Here is a 23,811-nt window from a genome sequence, read left to right on the forward strand (position 1 = left end):
AGGGAATGCATCTTTTGTAGTCTCTTAAAATAATATCCCTGGAAAGGTGAGAGAGAATTCAGTACTTCTGAAGGGGTATTTAAAGCCTCTGACAACAAGAACATATTAAAAATTAGGTACAGAATTAATCATTAGTCCAGTGCCGCTGACTTTCCTAAACAAGAGGCTGATAATAAACTTATTCAGGAATGGTTTCCTGTCTGCGTGCAAACGCCCGTGGTGCAGAAATAAGAGCAAAGTGTAGCTAATCTGCTTCAGCTGCACGCTGGAGTCTCTAATAAGTTGCAGCACCCTGGCGAGAAGACTGTTTATAGCTAAAAGGCTGAGTTTTGGGCATAGATTTTCCTCAAATGGACAGTAGTGACATGTCTCAGCAACGGCCCATAGCCACAGAGGGGCTGATGGCACTGTGTTCAGCTGCCTGCCCTGTCCCTGGCCTGAGCTCCCTTTGACCAGGCTGTCTTAATTGCATGCCATGCAGCTGAACCTCTGCAGTTTGTAGCTCAGTGTATTAAAGGTAAAATTACATTGGTATTAGGCTGCTTCAACAGACTGAAGTTCATACTATCGATGCAGTAATCTCCAGAGAAAAAAAGACAGTGCAGAGGACAGGGTGTGGTAGGCTTTAATGCGCCTTTGCTTGTGAGTCAACATTTCTCACGTCAGCGGTGGTTTAGATTACCTGGTGTAAAGAACCTTTTAACTTCATCAGAGATCAGCTGCTTTTTTTTCTTCTTCATTTTTTTTTTCTAATCCTGAGTTGCCAACAGCCCTTGTAGAAATAAAAAATTCTGTCTGGTTCTGCAGATGAATGCCTGACTTTTAATTAACCCAGTGAACGCATATAGATCTAATTTGCTGTATCCATTCATCTGTATTTGAATTAAGAAAAGGGATGTGTTCAGTGTTGTAATGTAGTAAAGTTTATTTTTAATTAACCTGATTTGCACTTGTAAGTTAAAGCTAATTAGCACAGCTCATTCATCGTTTATATCTAGGGCCACTGGGAATGGTCTGATTTTCTACCTACTTGGTTCTAGGCCATAAAAATATGTCCATTACCTGCAACTTTCAGGTTTTCCATTGAATTGATACTAGCACTTGCAGTGCTTAATATTATATAAAAATTAAGTTTTCTTAGAGCTGGGTCCCTGAATCCTGATTTCTGAATCTTTGTCCACTTTAGCTTTTGCAGGATGTAGGTTATGGATCTGATTTTTGCAGATTTGGCCTGGTTTTATTCTTCGTAAGAAGCTGTGAATCATCCTTGAACAAATTCTCATTTTGATGTGAGAGCATATTGAATCATAGAAAACTGGGGCTTACAGAGGCCAGCTCCCTCCCTATTTCACTCCTGAGTGATGTTTAACTTGCTGGCATACCACTGAGGTTCCAGAAGGAAGAAAATCCAACGCATCCTCTCTCCTCACTCCCCGCCCAAAAATCCAGGCAAATTTATCCCAGTGAATTCCTATTTTTAATCTTGGAAGGATTTTCCTAATGTCCACTTGAATCTTTCTGGAACACTGCAGGTAGTGAATCTTTCAGGAAACAAATGAGCTGCGGCAGTAGTGGTCTGGGAAGGATGTTTGGAGGGAAGATGTAGCACAGGAGGTCACATTCCATGTTGCTACTCAGCTGTCGCAAGATACACCAAGTATGTTGCAAGAAAGTTCACTCTAGTTTCAGGGGTATTAAAAGCAGAGAAGACTGCGACAGGATGCTTTCTGAGCTTACTGTTCCCTTACAGGAATAAATAATGGCAATAAAAATATCCCTGGTATTCTCTAACTGCTGCCAACTGGAGCTGGTTAAAAGATACTTGTTAATGGTGTGTATAGTTAAGTATTTTCTTTCCTGACAGCTTTTCCTGAATAAACAATTTAAGTTGGATTTCTTTGAACTAAATAAACTGCTCTAAATGTGGTCCAACATTATTCTAGGTATACTTTTTATTATTCTTCAGTGCATAAGCCCTAATAACCTACTAACGGTAATGTTTCCTTGTAAAATGCGAGTATAACTTTTTGTCTTGGAGCACCTGATTCCCTCTCCCTTCTAGCCTACGCTAAGGAAGATCAGGGCACAAATGTCCTAGCATGGCACAAAGCAATCAAGTCATTTTTAGGACCTAAGTGTGTCAGAGATAAAAATCAGATTCCAGGATAGGACAAAAGTAGGAGCCTACCAGACAGTCAGAGAGTGGGGAGTTGTTGGTGGCACTAAACCTCCTCCCTGAGTTATGTTGTTGTTGTCAGTGCGGACTTAAGCAGGCGCACAGATGGAACCAGGCAGGTTCCTGATGCTGCTGAAATTTTGTAGCCAAGCAAGTTCTTTTCCTCAGGTTCTGCATTCACTTTGAAATAGGACATTTTCTGAACAGACTACTGGCCCTCCTGAGCATTTATTCCTGCACAGATTGTATTGTTCAATAGGAGCACTGCTTTAACCAGTATAGATAAGTCTTTGTAAAGGCTGTGTGGACTCTCTCTCGTTTTAAGCCACACTTATTTTCGTTTCAGATCAGTAAGTAAAAACATATAGGGGCAAAATTAGAATGGTTTTCAAGGAAGTAGGATTTTCTGTAGTGATTTGTCTGTTCTTTAATTCTTGTTTCAGACTTTTTTTCTTCTGCACTTATGTATCAGTGTCATTCTTGAATAAAGTGTGAATAAAAATTTACTAAGGGGATCAGGATCTCATCTTTTACCTTTAAAGCTTATATGTAAATTTAGCATGGCTTTTAATGAGTTATCTTGTGAGTAAGGATGTAAAGATTTGACCGGCAGAAGTGGAACCACACAATAAGCTAAGCTGTTAAACATTATTTTTAGTTAAGAACAAACACTATATTTAAAGGTTCTCTATGCTTTGACAATCAAGAGTTTTAATGGTCTGTATGAAATGGATAGCATTAGCAAAGACTTTGTGGCGAACTGTAAGCAGAGAGGGCTTTTTAGAATGAGAATACATTACACTGTGTTTGACAGAGTAGAACCATTATATACTTTTATTGCAGTGCTGCCATTATTGGAACAAAGAGAAACCTCTTTTATATAAATATTCTCCAAGGGTAAAAAAGAAAGGTAAGAACACATACAACTAGTATATTCTCTTGACTGTTTTATTCCTGCCCACCTCCTCTGTCACCCCCTCCCACCCCTCGATCATTTAGCAGAGTTCTAGTAAGAAGGAGAGGGAGACTGAAGGAAAACAAGGAGATTGGAAAGGAAAGCTGTCCTTATGCTCACGTGTTCTTCAGGAAGTCACCTGTCAACAAAGTTATTCACTGTAGCAGTTACTGTCTGTGCAGTGAAGCTGCTGAGTTTTGACAGTTTGTAATGTCAGTGCTATCTTTGGGTCCTTTTACTCCACTTTGTTTCCCAGAGTCTCTAGTACTCTGTATCAACTGCTGCTTCCCTTCAGGGCAGCATTTTCTCATAGTCTATTCTTAACAGTAAAACCTGGCTCTTCATTTCCCATATAGAATTTTCTCTTTGTTTTTTTGGGACTAGGATTTTTATTTACAGTACGGTGTAATTTCTCAGGAGTCATATATGTAAATTCAGAATTCCCAGAACCTGTGGGCATAGAGGTTCTGTTAATATAAGCCATAGACATATAAAACCTCTAGAGCTGCGTGGGTGTTAAACTGTCTATGTGGTGGCCAGCTAAGTCTGATATAAGCGTCTGTTGAATCCACAAAAGAAGACTATAAAAAAAGCCCTCTATTAGTAGCCATGTCTGGGCAGTATCCAGTTGAAAATTCTTTGGTTCTGAGTTTCAGATGCTCCAGCATTAAATAAAATATAACTAAATAATCAGCTGAACTCCAGAGGAATATGCCACCATTCTTCCCCCAAGATAATTCAGCTGCTTTTATTTGTGTGGTGATAACTCCTACTGGATCTGCTCAGAAATTGATAATTCTCTGCCTACCACTGTGAACTTATGTGTAATGAAGAGAGAGCCCTTTTACCAAAAAGCCTGCAGAAATGAAGCTAAAATAAACTGGATTGTGAGGCCAGGTTCTAAGTGACTTGACTGGTCATAGTGTCCAACACTGGGGTGAAGTTTTCCTCTTGTTCAGTCTACGTTGATGTTTTATAATAGAAGGAAATATTGTCATTCTTTCATAAATTTTTGTTTTCAAAGTATTTATTTTGAAACTGATACATAACAATTTTTACCTGTAAAAGTTACTTCCCTAGCTCTGAGTTGTCAAAGGCATTGGTTTTTTATAACCATACACTTGATAAAGAATAATAGAAAGACACATCACCCTGCCTGTGTATGACTTTTTGTTTAGCCGCAAACCAAACTAAGTGGCAGTGGTTTGACAGGCACTTTTTGGGTATTATAATCCTATCCACTGCTTTTTTAAGCACTTGTAGGATGGATTTCCGTGGTGAAGTGACTGACCAGATGTAATAATTACTAGAAGGAGTGTAACTGCACCAAATAAATAAGAATTTCCCTCCTCTTCCCCCCCACTCTGCCTCCCCCTCAAAAACAAGTATCACAGAAAGCTGAAGGGGGCATCTTGCCCAAGTGTGACACAAATACTGAATTCAGGACTCCTTTCATCTAAGTGCTATGATGACTTTTCTGTTCCTCACAGGGAAGCATGTTTGTAGGACGATTTGAGACTCTCTCCATCAAAGAGCATGAAACTGCATAGAACAGGTATGGTCTGTGCGCATTTGAGCACAGTTCTGCTAATCTGGCTTTTCTTCTATATTTAAGGTGGCTTTTTTTTAAAGACCAAGTGTAATGAGTTCTTGCAATTTAGCGTGAGTTGTGTTGTAGTGAGTGTTTTTCTGTCAAGCTCTGGTTCCCTCATTTCTCAGCATTCATGAAAGTAAATTTGTATTCACTTCCTCTTAGATTATATTATGATAGTAGAAAGGAATCACCATATGCCATAAAATAGAGCGAATACAAAGTTTGGGTATGGAGCACTCAAAGGTTACATAGAAGAATTAATACGGAAAATATGTTGTGCTAAAATTGATATACTCATTTAAAAGTTAGGGGAATGAAGGGTGAAAAGTTCATAGCTGTAGGCTTTTACAAAATGCCTTGTGGCATTGTCCAGAAGCTTGTATGAGAATTTACAGTTTCCATGTAGATTATTGATTAATAAATATACATTGTGCTGAATTTGCAAACCTTGGAGTACCTTTTCAGTACTTGAATGTAAGGGGGGATGGGGGTGTTATTTGCATTTTATGGCTAGGGAGTTTTTTTCCACAAGTCCTGAGTTTTAACAGGAAGGGACGAGAGCAAACTGTAAATCTCATGAAATGGGTCAATCAGTGTCTTATGAACTTTGGTTTCATAAGACCATTTTCTTGTCTCAAACTAGTTGCCCGTTTCATAACCAGGTTTGTATTGTGCCTAGTGGTGGAAGGCAGGAAATGGGACTGTGTTCCTCTAGTTCTCTGACAGTAAATCCATAGTTGTCTGATATAGCTCGCACTGACTGTAATACCCACACTGAGAGAGTTGTACTTATAAATTAACCCTGTATTTAATAGTTTCCCTGGTATGTTGGAGAAAAGAACAAGAGCTTTCCTATGCTGGAGAATCTAGAAAAGAATCCCAGAATTTAATTGTTCGTATCACACTGGTTTATGTTCTGACATAAACCAGATTTGTATCGTGTGCTCCTAATAGTATATGGATTTACTGTTATTGTGTTATTTGTTTATTGTGGTATTCTATGGACCTTTGAGATCGAGACTTAATAAAAATAATTAAATAGTCCTGTCCATAGCAGCGACAATAGTAGTAAAGAAAGACTAATCCACAAACAGAGACTCAGCATATTGAAAAGGAAGGTTTTCTAAGGAGTAATCACAATGTTAATACTAATACCAAGTTAATACTCTTGAAATAATAAGCTTACTCAAACCCCAGCACTGGGCATGAAAACTCAGTGCCTGAGTGCAGCTTGAGACCTTTCTTGAGACCTGGGAAGCATGTGCAGGGATTACAGGCTTTGAGAGTGTCAGAGGGCAAATTTCACAGGGCTGGACATAGCCCCATGTCTAGCTGACAGTAAGTGGTGTCAGAGCTGGCCTACACTTGAGCCACACTGCCCTTCCATGCAGATTATGAAATAAATGGCATGAATGATGCCAGAAGAAAGGACTCGGTGGTTTATCAAAATATCACGCTTAAAATCCAGCTCAGGATATTTCTGCATTTGAAATAATTTCAAAGGTGAATGTGCATTAAAGACTCATAAAACAGCCGAATGTTTGCATAGGACTTCATAATTAACCCCTCTCCATTGCTCTGTGGAGTCAATTGTACTTTGAAAGGTAGGAGGATTAAGAAACCTTTCCAAAGAATCACTTGCAAGCCATAACGTATGAAGGACAGAGCAGTGAATGAATCCATGGGTCCTTTATTATTAACTGGTGCAAATTGGCAACTGTTTCCCTGATGTCTGGTTTTGGGAAATGCTGAGCAACTTGAGTCTAGCTCTACCTTCGTAGACTGAACATTTTCTGAGAAAAAAGAAGTCATGCCTCTGATGCTGGACAAGGAAAATCTTGTGCTTTCAGAATGATAATGCTGGGACTGGATCTGTCCCAAAATTGTATTGAGCTGTTTGGAATTTTTCCCTTATTTTGTTTGCTTTGTTCCTGCATTGGAAGCATAATGCATAACTCTACTATTTCACCTCTTGCTGTTATGGCATTTAAAAAATATATTCCAAAAAGCTGCTTAGGTAAATGAAGGTTCCTGGGATTATGTGTTCCATCTTCTTAGACAAAGTGGGACTGGCAGTAGATTAACTGCTGTAAGCAGTGGCATTTTTTACCCAATAATGGAGTTGTAAAAGCACCAGTCTTGTCTTCTTTGCAGCACTGGAAAAAGCAACAGTCTGTCTTCTTTCCAGCAGTGAGAATTATTTTTCTACTGAGTTAAATGGGCAGAAGGCTTGCACCTCGGAAACTCTTCAATACCATAATGCTCTGTTTGACATACAAATGTTCTGCCTATTAACAAGAACCAGCTGAAAAGCTATCTCCTTGAAGATCTGCATAACCATCTTGAAAACCCATGTGTGAAACTCCTCCATTGCTACCCAGCCTGAAGGGGAAGCAGGGCTTCAACGGGTAAGGATAGAAAAGGTGGATTTTTCCTTATGAGAAATGTAGCTCTCTGGACTTCCTGGCTGCCACCTCTACATAAAATAGTAAGCCAAAGCTAATAGTATGAGCAAGTGTTTTCTCTAAACGAAATACCTGGAGAGACTCAGTGTTGATCAGGCTGTATTTAAGTCCTGATGTTTTATACTCCTTTTGGCTTTCTAACATTGTCATTCCCTCAGGCAAACTGATTTTGTTGGCAGCGTCCGCTCAGCAGCTTATCCTTTTTACAGATGGTAGTTAGTTCATAGGAAAGCTCTTGTTCCTTGTTGGACCGTTATGATGAGAAACAACATAACAGCAGATACAATTATTTCTGTTTTCCTTCACTTGGCTTTATGAAAAACCTGTGGAGAGTGTGATAGGGAAGGAGGCTGGAACCTCTGAGAAGCAGATGTCCATTGCAGGTAATTAATGCATAGATCTGGCATACCCAAGAGTTTTATAAGCGATCTGACACTTGTCAGGATACAGCTGACTGCTTTCCCTGAAGGTCCTTTTCTGTCAAGCATACTTACCTTTTGACGTATCTGTAACTACCACTGGGTACAGAGGTCTCAAAGTAGGAGTCAGATAACTCTTTCCTTGATTTATGGTGGGAGGAACAAGAAAGGATGTAACGCTCTTCAGGTGAACAGTTAGCCTTTTTGTCCCATTTATGCCTGAGCATGGATTGATCCAAATGACATCCCCAAAATGAGGAGGAATCTTTCAGGTTTCTGTCGCTGTTAAATTTCTTATAGAATTCACAGCAGATTAATCAGGACATTTGTTTGCAAGTATCCCTGGAGATGTTTTATCCCCGGGTAAAAAACTGGCTGGATGGCCGTGCCCAGAGAGTGGTGGTAAATGGAGTTAAATCCAGTTGGTGTCCGGTCACGAGTGGTGTCCCCCAGGGCTCGGTGCTGGGGCTGGTTCTCTTTAATATCTTTATCAATGATCTGGATGAAGGGATCGAACGCACCCTCAGTAAGTTCGCAGATGACACTAAGCTGGGCGTGTGTGTTGATCTGCTTGAGGGTAGGTTGGCTCTGCAGAGGGATCTGGACAGGCTGGACTGATGGGCTGAGACCAATGGTATGAGGTTCAACAAGGCCAAGTGCCGGGTCCTGCACTTGGGTCACAACAACCCCGTGCAGCGCTACAGGATTGGGGCGGAGTGGCTCGAAAGCAGCCCGGCAGAAAAGGACCTGGGGGTGTTGGTTGACAGCCGGCTGAATATGAGCCAGCAGTGTGCCCAGGTGGCCAAGAAGGCCAACAGCATCCTAGCCTGTATCAGGAACAGTGTGGTGAGCCGGACTAGGGAAGTGATCATCCCCCTGTACTCGGCACTGGTGAGGCCCCACCTCGAGTACCGCGTTCAGTTTTGGGCCCCTCGCTACAAGAGGGACATTGGGGTGTTGGAGCGTGTCCAGAGAAGGGCTACAAAGCTGGTGAGGGGTCTGGAGGACAAACCTTATGAAGAACGACTGAGGGAGCTGGGGTTGTTTAGCTTGGAGAAGAGGAGGCTGAGGGGAGACCTTATCACCCTCTACAACTACCTGAAAGGAGGTTGTAGAGAGATGGGGGCTGACCTCTTCTCCCTGGTGACAAGTGATAGGATGAGAGGAAACGGGTTCAAGTTATGTCAGGGGAGGTTTAGATTGGATATTTGGAAACATTTTTTCACTGAAAGGGTTATTAAACATTGGAATAGGCTGCCCAGGGAGGTGGTGGATTCACCATCTCTGGAGGTGTTTAAAAAAAGGGTAGATGGGGCACTTAGGGACATGGTTTAGAAGTGGCTTTTGTCAGGGTAGGTTAAAAGTTGGACTCGATGATCTTAAAGGTCCCTTCCAACCTCAGCGATTCTATGATTCTATGTTGCTGGAGAAAGCAATAATCTTTGTGCTTGTAGCAGACGTTCAGCACAGCATGTCTTGAACAAACTTTTATGCTATTTTCTGATTGGAATAACTCTTCTGTGGCTTATATGTAAAACAGGGAGTCCCTTACCAATTCTCCAAATTCAAGTATCTTCAAATTAGCTAATAAGTAAGTGCGTTTTTCAATGGTCTGAAGTTCAAGATCAGTATTTTTCGGAACTTTTTGGAATGCTTCCCTTCCATGGTGTATAGTCTAGAACTTCTCTTCTCAGGAGCTACCTGTATTACTGACATGCTTATCTTAGTTTCTTAATGTTTAAAACTGTATTTTGAATTAAGGACTTTACAGAGTCTACAGACAACCACACCAGATTATTTTCAGGGTTCTTCTACCAGCTCAGCTGAACACTGAAGGAGAAAACAGCCTTTCTCAATGCAGGCTGGAGAACTTTGGCATGCAACATTGTTGGTCATTGGTCTTTTTTATTTTCTTTTTTTTTTTCTTCCATATCCTACTGCTTTGTTACCCATTTTTCCAAGTAACCTGCTATCAAATCATTTAATATAAGATCATCTTTCTCAGTGGCTGACCATCAATTTTCAACTGTATTTTATGTAGTAGACTATGGTTTTGGATACCTGGAATATGACTAGCCACCAAAGTGACTTCTGGAATTACTGGAATTCTAAAATTCCTCAAGTTGGCCAATTAACTAGCTCTGGTTTTCCAGCCTGCAGCAGGACTAACAGGATCTATTTTGTATTTTCTGTTCTGTATGCTACTAAGTCTTTACTCACAAATGATCAATTTTTGCCAAGTCCTGTGTGATAACATTCAACTTCTTAACATTAGAAAAAAAAAATCTGGTTGATTTAATCTCATTTTCAGGGTTTTCTTTTCTTTGAGAAACAGGTGTTCGACAAATAATCTCATACTTTTAGGACTTTTATTTTATTTTTAACATTGTCATTTTTAATTAAATGAAGTGATTGCCTCGTAAATACCTTTCAACGTAAAAAATGACAGGCTAATTACTTGTCCATTTTGCGTTACTGAAAGACAAAACTCTGGCTGTGACATGGAATTACAATTTCTAGTATAGACTGTATTTGATGCTTTCAGTTACAAGTGATTGTGCTGACAGCATGTATTCTGCAGGTGTCAAAATGACTGTAAGAACCTTCCTTTTCAGATTGACTTTTGGGGTTTCTTTCTTTTCTGGGGATGTGAGGTACTCATAACTGCCCACCGCCCCCTCTTCTTTTTTAGAGGATAGCATGTGAGGAGATCTCTCTCTACCTCCTTCCTGGGAAGTTGCTAATGTGTGAACTGGTGCTGATAGGACGTGCTGTACTGGAAGATTTGGCAGCTGAGGGTAATTGGCCCATGGTTGCTTCAACTGTACACGATTTAACAATGCCATTCAGTCTCCCTAGGGTAACCTAGTATAGCTGGAAAGCACTATGGCTTGTCAGAGCAAGCGGGCAGCTGGCAGCTAGGAGGTTCCAAATTCCCATTGTGCTTCCGCTATCCATTCCGTGTAGAGTCTGCCTTATCACCTTCCAGCCTTAGTTCAACACCTGTGCTGCCTCCCTGCACAATGAGGGTAATGCCTGTTTTACCACCAGCATTGCACAGACATTTTGAGTACTAACTTGTTAAAGCCTAATTCATTGCTCTTAACGCATGCATTGTTATAAAAACATGCAGTCTGACACAAAATATAGCAGAGGAAGCAAATGGGGAAGAAACCACACAAATAATGAGTAAAGAGCATTCCTGAGGCAGTGAAAATTCCCCAAACATTGTACAAAGCTGCAAAGAAGCCAAAGAGTTTGGTCCACCAAAGCTGATGCTGGGAAGCTGGTGCTCAACAGACTAGAGGAGACAAGAAAGGAATCAAGATCTTAAAACATTATACAAAAAGTTAGACTATATAGAAACATATGTTAGTCAGTGATGCAATTGGTTAAGAAAGACTTCCTCTGAATGTTAGAGGAGTTGCTATTTTGACAAAAAGTAAGATTTTTCTGCGAGATGAAGGGGAATTACTGCTGTACAGCTAGAAGAACACAGCAGTCTGCGCACAGAACAGCTGCCAATATGGCTCCACTGTCAGAAGAAAGAATAGAAAGGGCAAGGGAGAAGTTAAAAACAGGACAAGAACAAAACAGCTGAATTGTTAAAAAACAGTTAGATAAATGTTAGCAAAGCATTGAATCACATGTACCTGCTCCTGTATTTGTTTTTAATCCTTCTCTGCAAAACCCACTGCTTCCTATGATGAAACAAGAGGCCCAAACCACCACTGCCTGACAGAGGTTGATGAATCTTTTAATGCAGGAATGGAACCTCACTACTGGAGTATAGGGAACATAACACCTTGGCAAAAAACCCATAAAGGATTCAGGCAATAAAATAGGTAAAGATCAGAAAGTAGTAGAGGGTGGCTAGATAAAGGCAACATTGCTACTAACTGTGTGGAAAGTGTCTATGCTGATGCAAATTATACAAGTGTCTATAGGATTAATACTATAAAGTATTAATACTTTTTAAAAGTTATGAAAGCTATTATCAAGGAGTTATGGTTGGTTTTATAGTGGGGACAGGTGTAAGACAATGCAGGGTCATGATTTGACCCATGAATTAGATTAAAAGTGAGAATGAAGATTAAAGTGTTTGCTATCTTGGTTGTTTCTCTGGATGCATTTAAAGTCAAGAGGGGTGTGTTATAGAAATAACAAAGCAATAGGGTGTTTTCTGCATAAGATCACTACTGCTGTAAAAAACTATAAGAAATAGCTTTAGGGGCACTAGAACCATGAAGGGGAAAATCAGTTAACAGCTGAAAAGTTTGGTGTGATACGATGTTATCTGATGTGATATTAGGACATACACAGAAAGAGAAATGTGGACGAGTTAGAGAATGTGACGTTGTAGGAGCTGTTAGAGAAACCTTAGACTCAGATTGCATAGATATTTTTTTACACTGGTAACAGCAGCAGCAGCTATTGATTCTTCCTGTTATGGGACATGTGTAACCCTCATTTTCTAAAACAAAAAATGTAACTCTGCATTGTACCCTGTTCTCACCCCCTCACTTCATGAAATCCCTTCACCAGCTAGGAACTTGGCTTATACTCTCCTCTTTTTCTAGCCTTCTATTCCAGTTATTAAAGCTAGACAATCCTGGAGTATAACCAGTTGACACATTTAATTATCGTGATAATTCTTAGAAAACTGGATTCAACTTGGGCAGTAAATCCATGTAGTTGGATTACTATACTTAATATAAGTGTCAAGAAGATCAAGTGGTTGCAAATAGGAAAAAATATAGAATATTGAAATGCCCCAGCCAAGAAATAACAGAATATAAAGACCCGTGGAGGCACCCAGGGGGCTCAGTAAGCTCCAATGGTTCAGCCAACACTGAGATTAAAAAGAGATACCTCTTAACTGTTAAGTGCTGCAGAGAAATCGACAAAATTACAGTATAATAAAACATTGCATTTGATATCAAAGTGAAGCTTTATCCAGACACTGCACTAATAATATTACTCTCTGGAGTGGAAGGTGATGCATAAAATAAAACAGACATGAGAAGGCTGTAGGCAGTGCAGGTGAGAATTCTTCAAAAGATGGCAAGTGCCAAGTGGAACGTTTTAAAATCAAATGTGGGTGTTAGGAAAAGATTAAGGTCTGAAATCATGGGACAAGAATAGCTACAGAGAGATTAGAAAGAGACCTAGAAAAAATTAAGGGCACGCCAGACCCAGAATAGTCACTGAAAGGAGGGCAGGATGCTATATGGGAAACGTGCCCGCAGTGCCCTGAACAGCGCAGTAAGTCCTAGCCAAGCATGAACTGACACACTGAGACAAAAAAGTTTAGAGATCATCACAGTACACTTTCCAAGTGACAGCCCTCATAGCAGCAGTCAGCTGAGTGCAAGAAGTGCCCTCGAGTCCATTAACCTCTGCTTGACAAGTTGTGGCAGTGACTCTGGCTACTTACCTGGCTCAGACCTGTTTGCTGGGAGGAAGGTGAAAGAAGAATACTTTCATGTCCTCTGAAATATAAGGCATCAGATGTAAGTTTATACAGAAGTTATGAATACTCATTATAACTATACTTTTTACATCACAGCACTTGCCATTTAATAGCATGCTGTCAAACTGAGATGTCACAAAATATATACAACAAATACTTTGGTATAAAACTGAATTTGCATCAATTACATCTGACAAAGAATGGAATGAGCAATATATTTTTGGCAGGCAAGTAATTAGTGAGAAGTGGCTTTGACAAAAGGACTGTTTTACAGCTCAGACAATTAAACCATTCAGTGTTGCTCTATCTGAGCTGAAAGGAACAATCTTTTCCCATGTCTTGCCTCCAAATCTATAAGAAATCTGCAGCAGAACAGTATTACACAGCTCCTAAGCTCATACAGCTGGAGTGCTACCATATAGACTGTGCCTTGAGTTTCTTGTTTTCTTGCCTCTGTTACTATGTCCTGCCACTGTGCCCCCCCACCTCGTGTGTTAGGTTCAAATTTTTTGTTCCTATTTGCAAGCTTACGCCAGATAGACTTTTCTGTGCCAGCATTTCCACTGGTGTGACTCTTCTGTTACTCTCAGAGCTATTTTAAGATTAAAGTTCTTGGGGTGGGGGAACTCTCAGATACTAATACAATGAATGGTACACAAGTACTTGGTATAGATCCCAAACCAGAGGAATCCAAGTTAAGAAAATATTACAAACTTTTCGGGTATAAAAGTGAAATGTTTAACACATTTTCCCCTTTCACTAGTAAAATGTCAACACAAAGTACTTAACGTCTCTTTCGTTTTTTTAATTTCAATACATTGTCTTCTTGAAAGCACATATCCTAGAAACAGACTGATTTCAGTATAACGTATAGCAGAATAAAGTTCACATTCTCCAGCACAGTGGGGTTTTGACTCTGGTAACTGCTGTAAAGATTTTCATAACTGAAAATCAGGTATGTTGTCTTGCAGGGGCACCTGGTGATAATGAATGGCAGACATGCTTTCTGCAGGTTTGAATCTTTCTTCAGTTTGTTATTTGCCTATTGTGACCTGTATTGTTCTGAAGTCATGGACTTGAAAAGGGCTTGTCTGAACACGAATGTGCTGCATGAATTCCTTGAATCATCTTAGAAACCTGCAGTGTTAAACTGTGCGAAAGGGTGTGTGGAAACACTTGGTTTGTTTTTTGGTTTTGCTTTGTTTTTTTCTCTTTAGTACATTGTGGATAATCACCTCAACATTTGCTTTCAGTGCAATGCTCTGGGAAAAGATCGGTTGCCATCGTGGAATGAACACATAAGAAATTTTTAGGTAGAAACAATGGAAGTGCATTGCCTGTACGCACAGCATACACTTGCCACTAAAATACGGTGCTCAGTTCTTGTGTCTGCATAAAATGGAAATTAATAGAAAGGAGGGTTCAAACAATAGGCTACATAGATTAGGCAGAAGACAAGCTATGTGAATTTTGTGGAATTCAATGTGCTTCATTTCTCAATAGGTCTGTCAATTAGGCTGGATAGAATTTTATTATATGTAGATGTATTTGAATATGGAGATACAATATATGTTACAGTAGGGCAAGGGAGAAGGATGGGCTTTTTGTTTTCAGCAGGAGCCTAGCAATATCCCAGAGCTGCAGAGTGATGTAATGATCTTGCTGGCTATTGGTCTCTCTCAGACACGTTTATTTCTCATATTGGACAGAGGATAAAATGGTCCTTCGATTGGTATGTATGGAGGATCTGAGTAGCTGTGCTCATTCCCTTTCTTCACGGGTCCTGAACAGGGATGAAACTCTTCCGTCTCCACGTTGAAATATTGACTGCAATCAATTGTAATATTGACTGCAATCAATTGTCATGTGTCAGGACTTCAGTCAGGTCCCTGAAGCAATCCTTCTTCCTCTCATGCTTAACTTGGTTTCTGGCATTATTTTTTTCCTTTCTCTGAAACATCCAAGATAAGATAACTTAGAGTTGTAGATGGCACACTGAACAGGGCAAGCAAGCTGGGAGATGGTGTAGAGGCCCCTCTCAAATGCCTTGACTGTATGCCCTACTAATATGTTCCCAATGATCTTGAACTCCTGAGCTAGGTTTTTTTTCCACAGGTCAGACTACCAGATGCTTTTAAAAATGTTTTAATCTGCTGTCTGAAGTAAACAAGGTTTATGTAGTCATGTCTGGTTTTGGCCTCCAATAAGCTCAGAATTTGTTGGTTAATTTTAGTGAAATGACAGAAAAATCACAGTGTCAGAGACATTAAGCTTCTGTGGCTTTTGGGCACCTGGGTTAGTGCAGTGGCAGAAGTTGTGTTCACCAGCGAGAACTTTGTCTGCGGCAGACATTGTAGCAGACACCAAGGAATACATCCAAGAGATACGTATCTCATCCACAGAGCTATTTATTTGCTCTTGGCTTTTTATGTGGTCTCTTTTCTGGGATTATCTTGGTATATCTCAAGCAAATTCCTAATCTTGCAAGGCTTTCAAGATCTCGTTTTTCCTGTTCCCTACCAACAGCATGACCAGTCCTTCTTTTTAAGGACTAACATTCTTGCTTTAACTGGAAGCTTTAGACACATTACAAGTCATTTCTGTAATATGTAATTCACTGGCATGTGAAAGAGTTGGGTCTAATGATCTGGAATTGTCCTCAAGGCTTTATTAAATTTCAAGCAAAAGCTCTCCTATGCAGTTTATCCTGTCTCTGCACCATTGGTTATACAATAGGACTTTCTCATGTAGTTAACAAAGCCTGTTCTTAGAGTAATATCTGTCTTGTGATCCTGAAGTACGATAAATACGAAAATCTATTTTCCCAATAAAAAAGGATTTGTTGGGATTAATTTTTTCAAACTGAAATTTCTCTATCATGTCTCAAAGGTTGCAGCACTTAAAAGAAGAATGTGCTATATTCTAGAAAGGTTTGGATCTATCAAGGCAAATTCCCTAATGGTAGCTGAAAACATCACTTAGTACCATGTCTACAACTGAGGGGACAAAACAACTGTGTTAGCCACACAAAGTGCCACGCTTGATCATAAAATGAAAATTAATCAACTGAGGTCCATTTGGTTATTATGGCTTACTGGACTGATAACTTTTGATTCTCTCGGCAAAAATGGTTTGTTTTTTTTTCACAAAACATGCTAAGCTGATACAGCACATTTAATTATCACTGTTTAGAAAATATTATTTTCTTTTTAGAAAAGAATATGGGTGAGAAAATTTGTTCCTGAAAATAATCACCTAACACGTTACATCAAATCTTCTCTGGATCCTAGTAAGACTAGTAAATCATTCAGCCTTGGTTCACTGACAAAACAAATCATTGTCCATTCATTTACACATTATCTTCAAAATCAGTGCAATGAAATGTCATACCAAACGTACCACATATATATTCTCAGGAGAAAATCAATATAACACATGGTATACAAAAGCTACTAGTGTAATAGAAAAAAGAGCATGTGATCCTATCACTACAGAAATCTTGGTAACAATTTTTAATGACAAATATCTGAAAAATGCTGTATTTCTCCTTACTAATTAATAAGGACTGAAAGTGGAGTAACATTCAGAAAAAACGTGGTTTCATCTTTTCTCTGCTTGCTAGCGCTGGGACTCCATTTTGATATTAAATCTGTGCAACTAAATCTGTGTGTTTCTCTGACACCTACTGATTTTAGAAAGGATTCCATGTAGACGATGTAAAAATCCATCTTAATTTACCTATGGTAATACATAAAAGATTTTTATTTTATAGGTAGCTTCTTTTTGTTGCGTGATTTCACTAAAGATTTCTAAAAGTAGGTATGACTGACCAGTGCACAAAAATTTCTGCTGGTGACCCCTTAAGAGTAGAATGAGAACTGTCTAAACTGGGTTAGTAGATAAGTTTGACAATCAATAAAAGAATAACAAAGAAAAAGTTTTCCTTTCAATGTTTAATATATGTTTTAGGGTTTAGTGTGTGGTTTTGGGGTTTGGAGTTTTTCGGTTTCATATATCATTTTCACATAGAAACTAGGATTACAGAGAAAAGGAATATTTCAGTACAAACACCTTGTTGAAGGCACTGACAAATAGTTTTGGATTTTCGCCAAGTCCGATGAATATTCTAAAAAGAAATACACATTCTTGAAAAGCATTAAAGCAAAGAGGGTTGCCCGTAATCCCCCACAAATGTACCATCCGTGCGTCCTTTATACATGATACTTCCTCTGACACATGAGAAGCTGACAACTGGAAAAGGAGTGTCACACAAATAACTTCATCAGAAAAGAATAGGCTGCACTAGCATTCCTTTCAAGTTGTGTGCCTGTCGAAAAGTGAAAAGAAAAGGTTCACTGAAGATTCATTTTAGTTTTTTGTAACTGTCAACAGAGGTCTGCTCTTCCCTACAATTTTAAACATACCTGATTCTGAAAAGGGATGGCTGAATGAGGTCTTACCCTATATTCTTTTTCTGTGTAAGTGCCAGCAGGTCATCGAGCAAGGATTTTCAGTTAAGGTAAGCAAAGGTGAATAATAATTCACCACAGAGATTGTTCCCAGTTCTGCATGATGTGTACACCTTTGCTTCTGCAGAACGCTAACTCTATGTGAAGTGGTAACACCAAGAATTCCTTTACAAGAACTGACACAGGCATCTCAAAGCATTCAGCTGTGCCCTTGTGCTGGCTCCGCAGGTTTTCTATGTAGGTCACCGTGTAACATTTTACTGGCTCTGTGGACCACTTTATGTCAGAAAGTGACAATGACTGCTCCAGTTAGAATTTTAAACGGACAGGTAGGAAGTTAGAAGTTGAGACCACCCAAAAGACAAGAGACTTGCTACATATAAAGGAAAATGTTACTAGGTTTTAGCCATGTGTTGGAGGTAAAGTTTTTCTTAGAATTGGCCGACAGGATGTTGTCAGATTGCATGTTGCAGCTCCATTAGTGTCTACTTAATTTGTAAATAAAGAGAGTGGAAAAAAGCCCACAAAGCTTGGTCTTTTCTGGAAGCCTAACACAGACAGCTGTAGTATAAATTAATTAGCAGGTGATTCTTACTGAGTTATTTTTGTAATGAAAAAAGTCACAGTGCCAATATCGCTTTTCTATGACTGGGGCTTCTGATATGCGACAGACTAACTGTTATATTCTTAGATCCCTCTGCCATTTTGGTGGGAAAGCAATTTCACAGTGCTTCCAGCAGGGTCTTCAGGAGACTTTAGTTGCAGCTCATAACACTGTAATTAAGACATGGAGTTGGGAGTTTGCCTTTAACTTGATTATGCTTCTAGCTGGCAGATTAATCTGTTGTTAAATTTCTTTCCTAGGTTTTAGAGCTCAGAAGAATTTCCTTCAGGTACGATGGATGGATCTCTGGTGAAGGTTCAGACTTATCCAGCTTCCCACTCCTGAAACTGTAAGAGATTTTGAAAAAGAACCTACCACTTGGGACAAGAGGTACCAGGTGTCTTTTAGAAAGGCTGCTCCTTGCCTTCCAAAATGTCAGGGACTAAATGGGAATACTTTCTTCCAAGGAGAATTGGCAGAGGTGTTCCTAGGTCCTCCTCCTGCATGGAATGGCAGCCATCTTTCCTTCAATGGTCTTAAGGAATGTGTGTCCCTTTTTAAAATCTTCATCAGAGCTGGGGACTATCCATGACAGCAGCAGAAAGCAGATTGTTTTAATATGTTGCTGTGGGGTACCAACACTATTTTATGTTAGATAAGCAGGTTGGGGAACAGAAAGATAGGAGTGAAACAATCCCAAGCTGGGAGAGAGGGTGTGAGGAAGCAGGGAGTATGTACTTTTGAAATATTTTCCTGTTGCATTCCCAGCTGAGTATTTTGGAGATGGGGTCACTGGCTGTGTGCGTTGCAGTACTAAGACAGCATCTAGCAGTTGAGCATGACAAGGACAAGATACACCTAGCCTAAGTCCTCCTTGTTTCCTGTATGGAATAGTCACAGATCAGGACAGAAAAGCCATTATTGCACTTGGAAGAATACATTAAAGAAAAAAAAAAAAAAGAAACCCCCAGGATTCCGGTTAAGAGGTGTAACATCTGTTTTTTCTAGTGAGAGAAAAAAAAATTGATCAACACAACAATTATTCTTTTTGTCATGGCTTCACATAGGAGATTTGTCAATTGCATGGTAAATTTTAAAAGAAAAACAATGCATCGCATTTATGTGGTTGCTATGTTAGGAAAGAATCTGACTGGTGTAGATTAAAACTGAGCTCCTTTAAAGGATGACTTGATGCAGGGCTTATGCCATTCTGCTTGAAGCCTTCTGGGAGTGAAACTCCCAGAGTTTTCATGTCCTCAGGGTATCATGGTTTTTACTTTTCTGAAAAGTAAAGGAAAAAAGGAAAGCATTAGATCAGGTTTCTGAAGGGCCGTTCTGGTACAGTATCTGTCTTGCTGAGATCTATATACTTGTTATCCTGATTCTATTAATTAAGCTCTGAAAATATGCTTATCCATGCTGTGACAGGATTTTGTGGAAAAAAATGAATTTTGTAGAAGATAAAACACACCAGGACTCTGAACTTCACAGGAAGGAGTAATTCTGAGAAAAAGGAATGGAGAGGGAAGTGTAAGAATCTCAAGATCTACACTAAAATGGTGAAAATTAAGATTATTAAGATTATTCCGGAGCATAACACAATGGCCTTTTAACCTTCCTTTTTAAAGACCCCCTTCATTTTCACAACAATAGTCTTTTTTTCCAGAAGGCAATTTAAACTTTCATCATTAAATGACTTTTATTATATACTACAGAAGTACAGTTCAAAGCCGATAGTGTCAGAGAGCATTACATCTATGTGTAAAACAGAAATGAAGAGAAACTGGTGTTATTCAAAAAATGTTCCCTATTTCCCTCAGCTATCATATTTGATGTGTATTAATTTTTAGAAAACAGCTCCAGGAGAACTGTTTTCTTAAAAATAAAATTGATGCATAAACTTGTGACCCTTGTCTTTACTACTGCCTAAATTCCTCTAGGTTCTCACCAGATGGAATAGATACTTTGATATTAGCAAGAACTTAGTTGAACAAAGAAGAAAAAAAAATCCATGCTCAAAACCCCATCTCTTCATAGGAAAATATATTCAGCAGTGAAATAACAAAGAAAATTAGAGCTAATTTAGACCGACAACTAGGCAGAATGAAATGAACTTTTTAGACAAGATGTTGGGCTAGATCCTTAGAGGACGTAAATAAGCCGTAACCATTTTCTTCCTTATGAGATAAAGTTAATGACCTTATTTTTAAAGGCAGTTAAAAGAGACAGAACTTCAGATTCTCAGAAGCACAAAAGATCAATGTAAGCAGGACCGAGTGTCTGAGGCTGCAGATAGGTCTCTCTCCTACTATCTTTATCTTGGAAAGTTGCAAAGGATAAAACTGGCCTGCAAATAATTCAGATCACCTTGATTGTTCTAAAGTGTCAGTTTTCTATGAGGCTTTTTGTCTTTCCTTCAGGGACCATGAAAGTACATTATTTCTGGAATGTCATCACTTTTCTACTTGAAAGGTAGCACAGAATCAGCACGGTCATCATTAGAAGCGGGGAAGTTATTTACAGTTATTTTATGTCCTGTCTGCTGTTATGACAGCGTGCTCTACAACGTCAAACTTGTCTGTAATGTGATGCGCCTTCCAACCTCTGGGCAAGGCAGGGTCAAAGGCTTCTCTAAGTTTGAGGACCTTAACCTAGAACGTGTTGTGATATTCAAGACAGAGCATAGAGAACAGCAGTTTCTGGGAGCAAAATGGAGGTTCCTCTATACTCTGTATTCTGCCTTCTCCTTACCTGGAGAGAACAGGCATTTCAATGATTAGGAGCAAGATGTTTGGATAGATTTCCTGCTGTGGGGGTTAGAAAGTAAGAGACCAATATGCTGGAAACCTTCTTGATCCTCTGTGGTATGGAGTTTATGTAGCTCGCACCAGGTTTCAAATGATTGGCTTGCTTCAAGTGATTTAGTGTAGTCTATGTAAACGGCTTTCTCTGAATACAGACTTGACTGAACTGACTGTACTTCTTCTGTAGAGTATATTCATGAAAACATGTCACCCGTGAAAACACAGTGTTTACATTTACACATTTACAGAGTAGGAACATAGAGCAGCAATACGGTTCACAGACTATCAGTTGCCAAGATGTCTGAGTATCACTACAATATTGTGTGTGACATATCTCTAGCATCAATGTGCCAGTGCTCAGTTGCAAGATGATGTGGACCTTAAGTGTAGTTACAGGTTCATCACAAGAACTTGCAGCATTCACATGGACTCTACCTGGCCCCTTCATATGTCCATGTGAAGGTCTCCTCTGGTGGCAGATGTTAGGAAGCTGTTTCCTACTGTTTATCAGCTACTAGACATTGCTTCCTGACAGAGATCTGTTGTCTGAAGGTCTTCATACCAAAGGATAGTATGAGGCTAGTATCACTGACATTCAGCTAACCTCTTTTTTAGCCCTAAAGGGGGATGTGACATCATTGTCCATTATAGCGGAAGTTTAGATTAACTGCCACTCAAGTGAGAGTTACTGCTTCTCCTCTCAGATTTGATACCTGACTCAAAATAGGGCTGGACTTACCGTTCACTAACCTCTCAGATGTGGGTGCAAAACTTACCTTTTAGTAGTCATCCAGTGAACGAACTTGATCAAGATCTCAGTCAGAGAGACGCATAGACCCAAAGTCTGTGGGAACTTCAGAGATCAGATAGCCAGTCTGTTTCCAGCAGAATTTGGCAATAGCTCAGAGAAGCAATTACTGTATCATAAAAGAATGCAAGATGAATAAATATGCTTTTTTACTAATGTATCGTAAATATGCTCTTTGTCATTTCCTTAGGGATGGAAGGCTTCTTCTTACTACTTGTTTCATTTCAATAACAATAGGAGGAAATACAGGATTAATGTAGTTCACAGCTCAGTTTTTTCAGATTACAGATATCTTGATATGCAGTTCCAGCCAGGTAAGTACCATTATCACAAGAGAAACTACCAGTTCAGAGATAATGGGAGCCAATTCAGAGCCCTCCTGCTCATACATTGATGTGGGGGGTTTGTGTGGGATTTTTTGTTTTTGTTTTTTTAAACAGGGCATCAGTGAAAGTCATATTTGTTGTAGAAGGAGAGGAATTTGAATAACACTAAACTGTTAGAAAAAAATAAATTCACATTTTTGTTATAAAAAATTTGTGACTTGTCACCGTAGTATATAAAAGCAATACAAAAAAAATCAATTATGACTTTATAAATATCAATAAAAATGAGTCAATTAATGTGTAATTGTGCCTACAAGGGGTCTACTTATACAGTGTACAATGTGTAAAGAACAAAATGAGGACTTCTATTCAGTCAAGGAACAACTGAAATTAGGCTATGCTTTGAGTTGTCCATGGCAGAGAAATGAATCCTTCCTTCCATTTCAAAAAGAAACGTTTGAGGTTTTTTATGTTTGAGCAACTAAAATATCTCATAATTCTACAGTATATGAGATCTGGTGGAAGCCTCATTGAAATAGATTGGATCAGATCCACTACTTTCAGTGGGTCTTCAAGCAGACTCTGTCACATTAAAGGTTTGAGCAACCAAAAAATTGTTTTGAATTGAGTTAGATGACAAAATACTAAATATAAATCTTGATTTCATTTAATAAATTCCAGTGATGTATGGTTCTGACATATGTGTATTTTCAGTTTTTCACTTCAAGCATTTGAAGTTCAGTTGCATAATGTGATTTCATACATTGAAAGATTGTAAACAAGTTGAAAAAAACAACCCACAGAAACATTTTTTTCCAAAAGACTTTTTTGGTGAAAAATATCAGAGTTAAATGTATTTTTGACAAAATACATTTGTTTGAAAATTTGAACCAGATCTACAGTTTCAAATGTCAGCTTAAAAAATTCTCAAACTGGGACTAGTCTTTGAGCCTGCAGTTTGTTCTTGCTCGGTTTATGAAAAAAATGCTAAAAGAAAGCAAGGGATACTAATGTGCATTTACATGCACTTTGTCTTTGGTCATGTTTTTAATGTTCTAAACCATGAGCAGTGTCTACGATCTATCTGCTGTTTCTGTTACAAATAATTGGAGTAGCTTCTGCTCTGAATCATGTTCTGGGCACTGGAGAAAGAAGGAAACAACAGCTGTGCTGGAAGCAAAGACTTTCTCTGCATTGTCCCATCAGCTTGAGATCCTAAGCATTTGGAGGACCGGCCAAAGCCAGCTTTTGAACATATGCCTTCTGCTGTAGCTGGGTTCTTCAGGTTCTCTCCTTAGGGAAGCTGGAAGTGATTTAAATCACTTCCTACTCACTTAATCTCTGCTTTTGCACTTGCTTACTTGATTGACCAATGACCCAATTTTTAATCATAATCTTTTTTTGCCGTGGTAATATTTAATGGCAAAGTTCCCAAGAAGGTACTCTGCTGGTCCTTCAACTTAATTCAAAGGACTGCTTTTCCCCTTAAGATGCTTTGCCTCTATCCCCAACAGGCAGGGCATAGGATAAAAGGGCCTTGAGAGATACTACTGAGTAGGTTTTACCTCCAATGTGAGCTTTTTCACATTCATAATTAGGTCCATCCCAGATGAATATTTTTTGCTCCTTTGTGAGTTTTTTGGGAAAATTTGAAGAAATAGGAGTCATAATTGAATAAATATTCTAGCTTTTATGTGTTCTTGATATGCAACCCATAT

General features: G+C 39.1%; 1 protein-coding gene across 1 annotated transcript in view; it reads left to right on the forward strand.

Moving 5' to 3' along the window:
• INPP4B (inositol polyphosphate-4-phosphatase type II B) overlaps positions 1-18,575 on the forward strand; it is a 364,993-nt gene extending 346,418 nt beyond the window's left edge. The window contains exon 28 of the mRNA XM_074588896.1: positions 18,416-18,575. Within this exon, the coding sequence (XP_074444997.1) occupies positions 18,416-18,468 (53 nt within the window). The 3' untranslated portion in view covers positions 18,469-18,575. The remainder of the gene's footprint in view (positions 1-18,415) is intronic.
• The last annotated feature ends 5,236 nt before the right edge of the window (positions 18,576-23,811 follow it).

Source organism: Larus michahellis, chromosome 5, assembly GCF_964199755.1.
Source record: "Larus michahellis chromosome 5, bLarMic1.1, whole genome shotgun sequence".
Lineage (NCBI taxonomy): Eukaryota > Metazoa > Chordata > Aves > Charadriiformes > Laridae > Larus > Larus michahellis.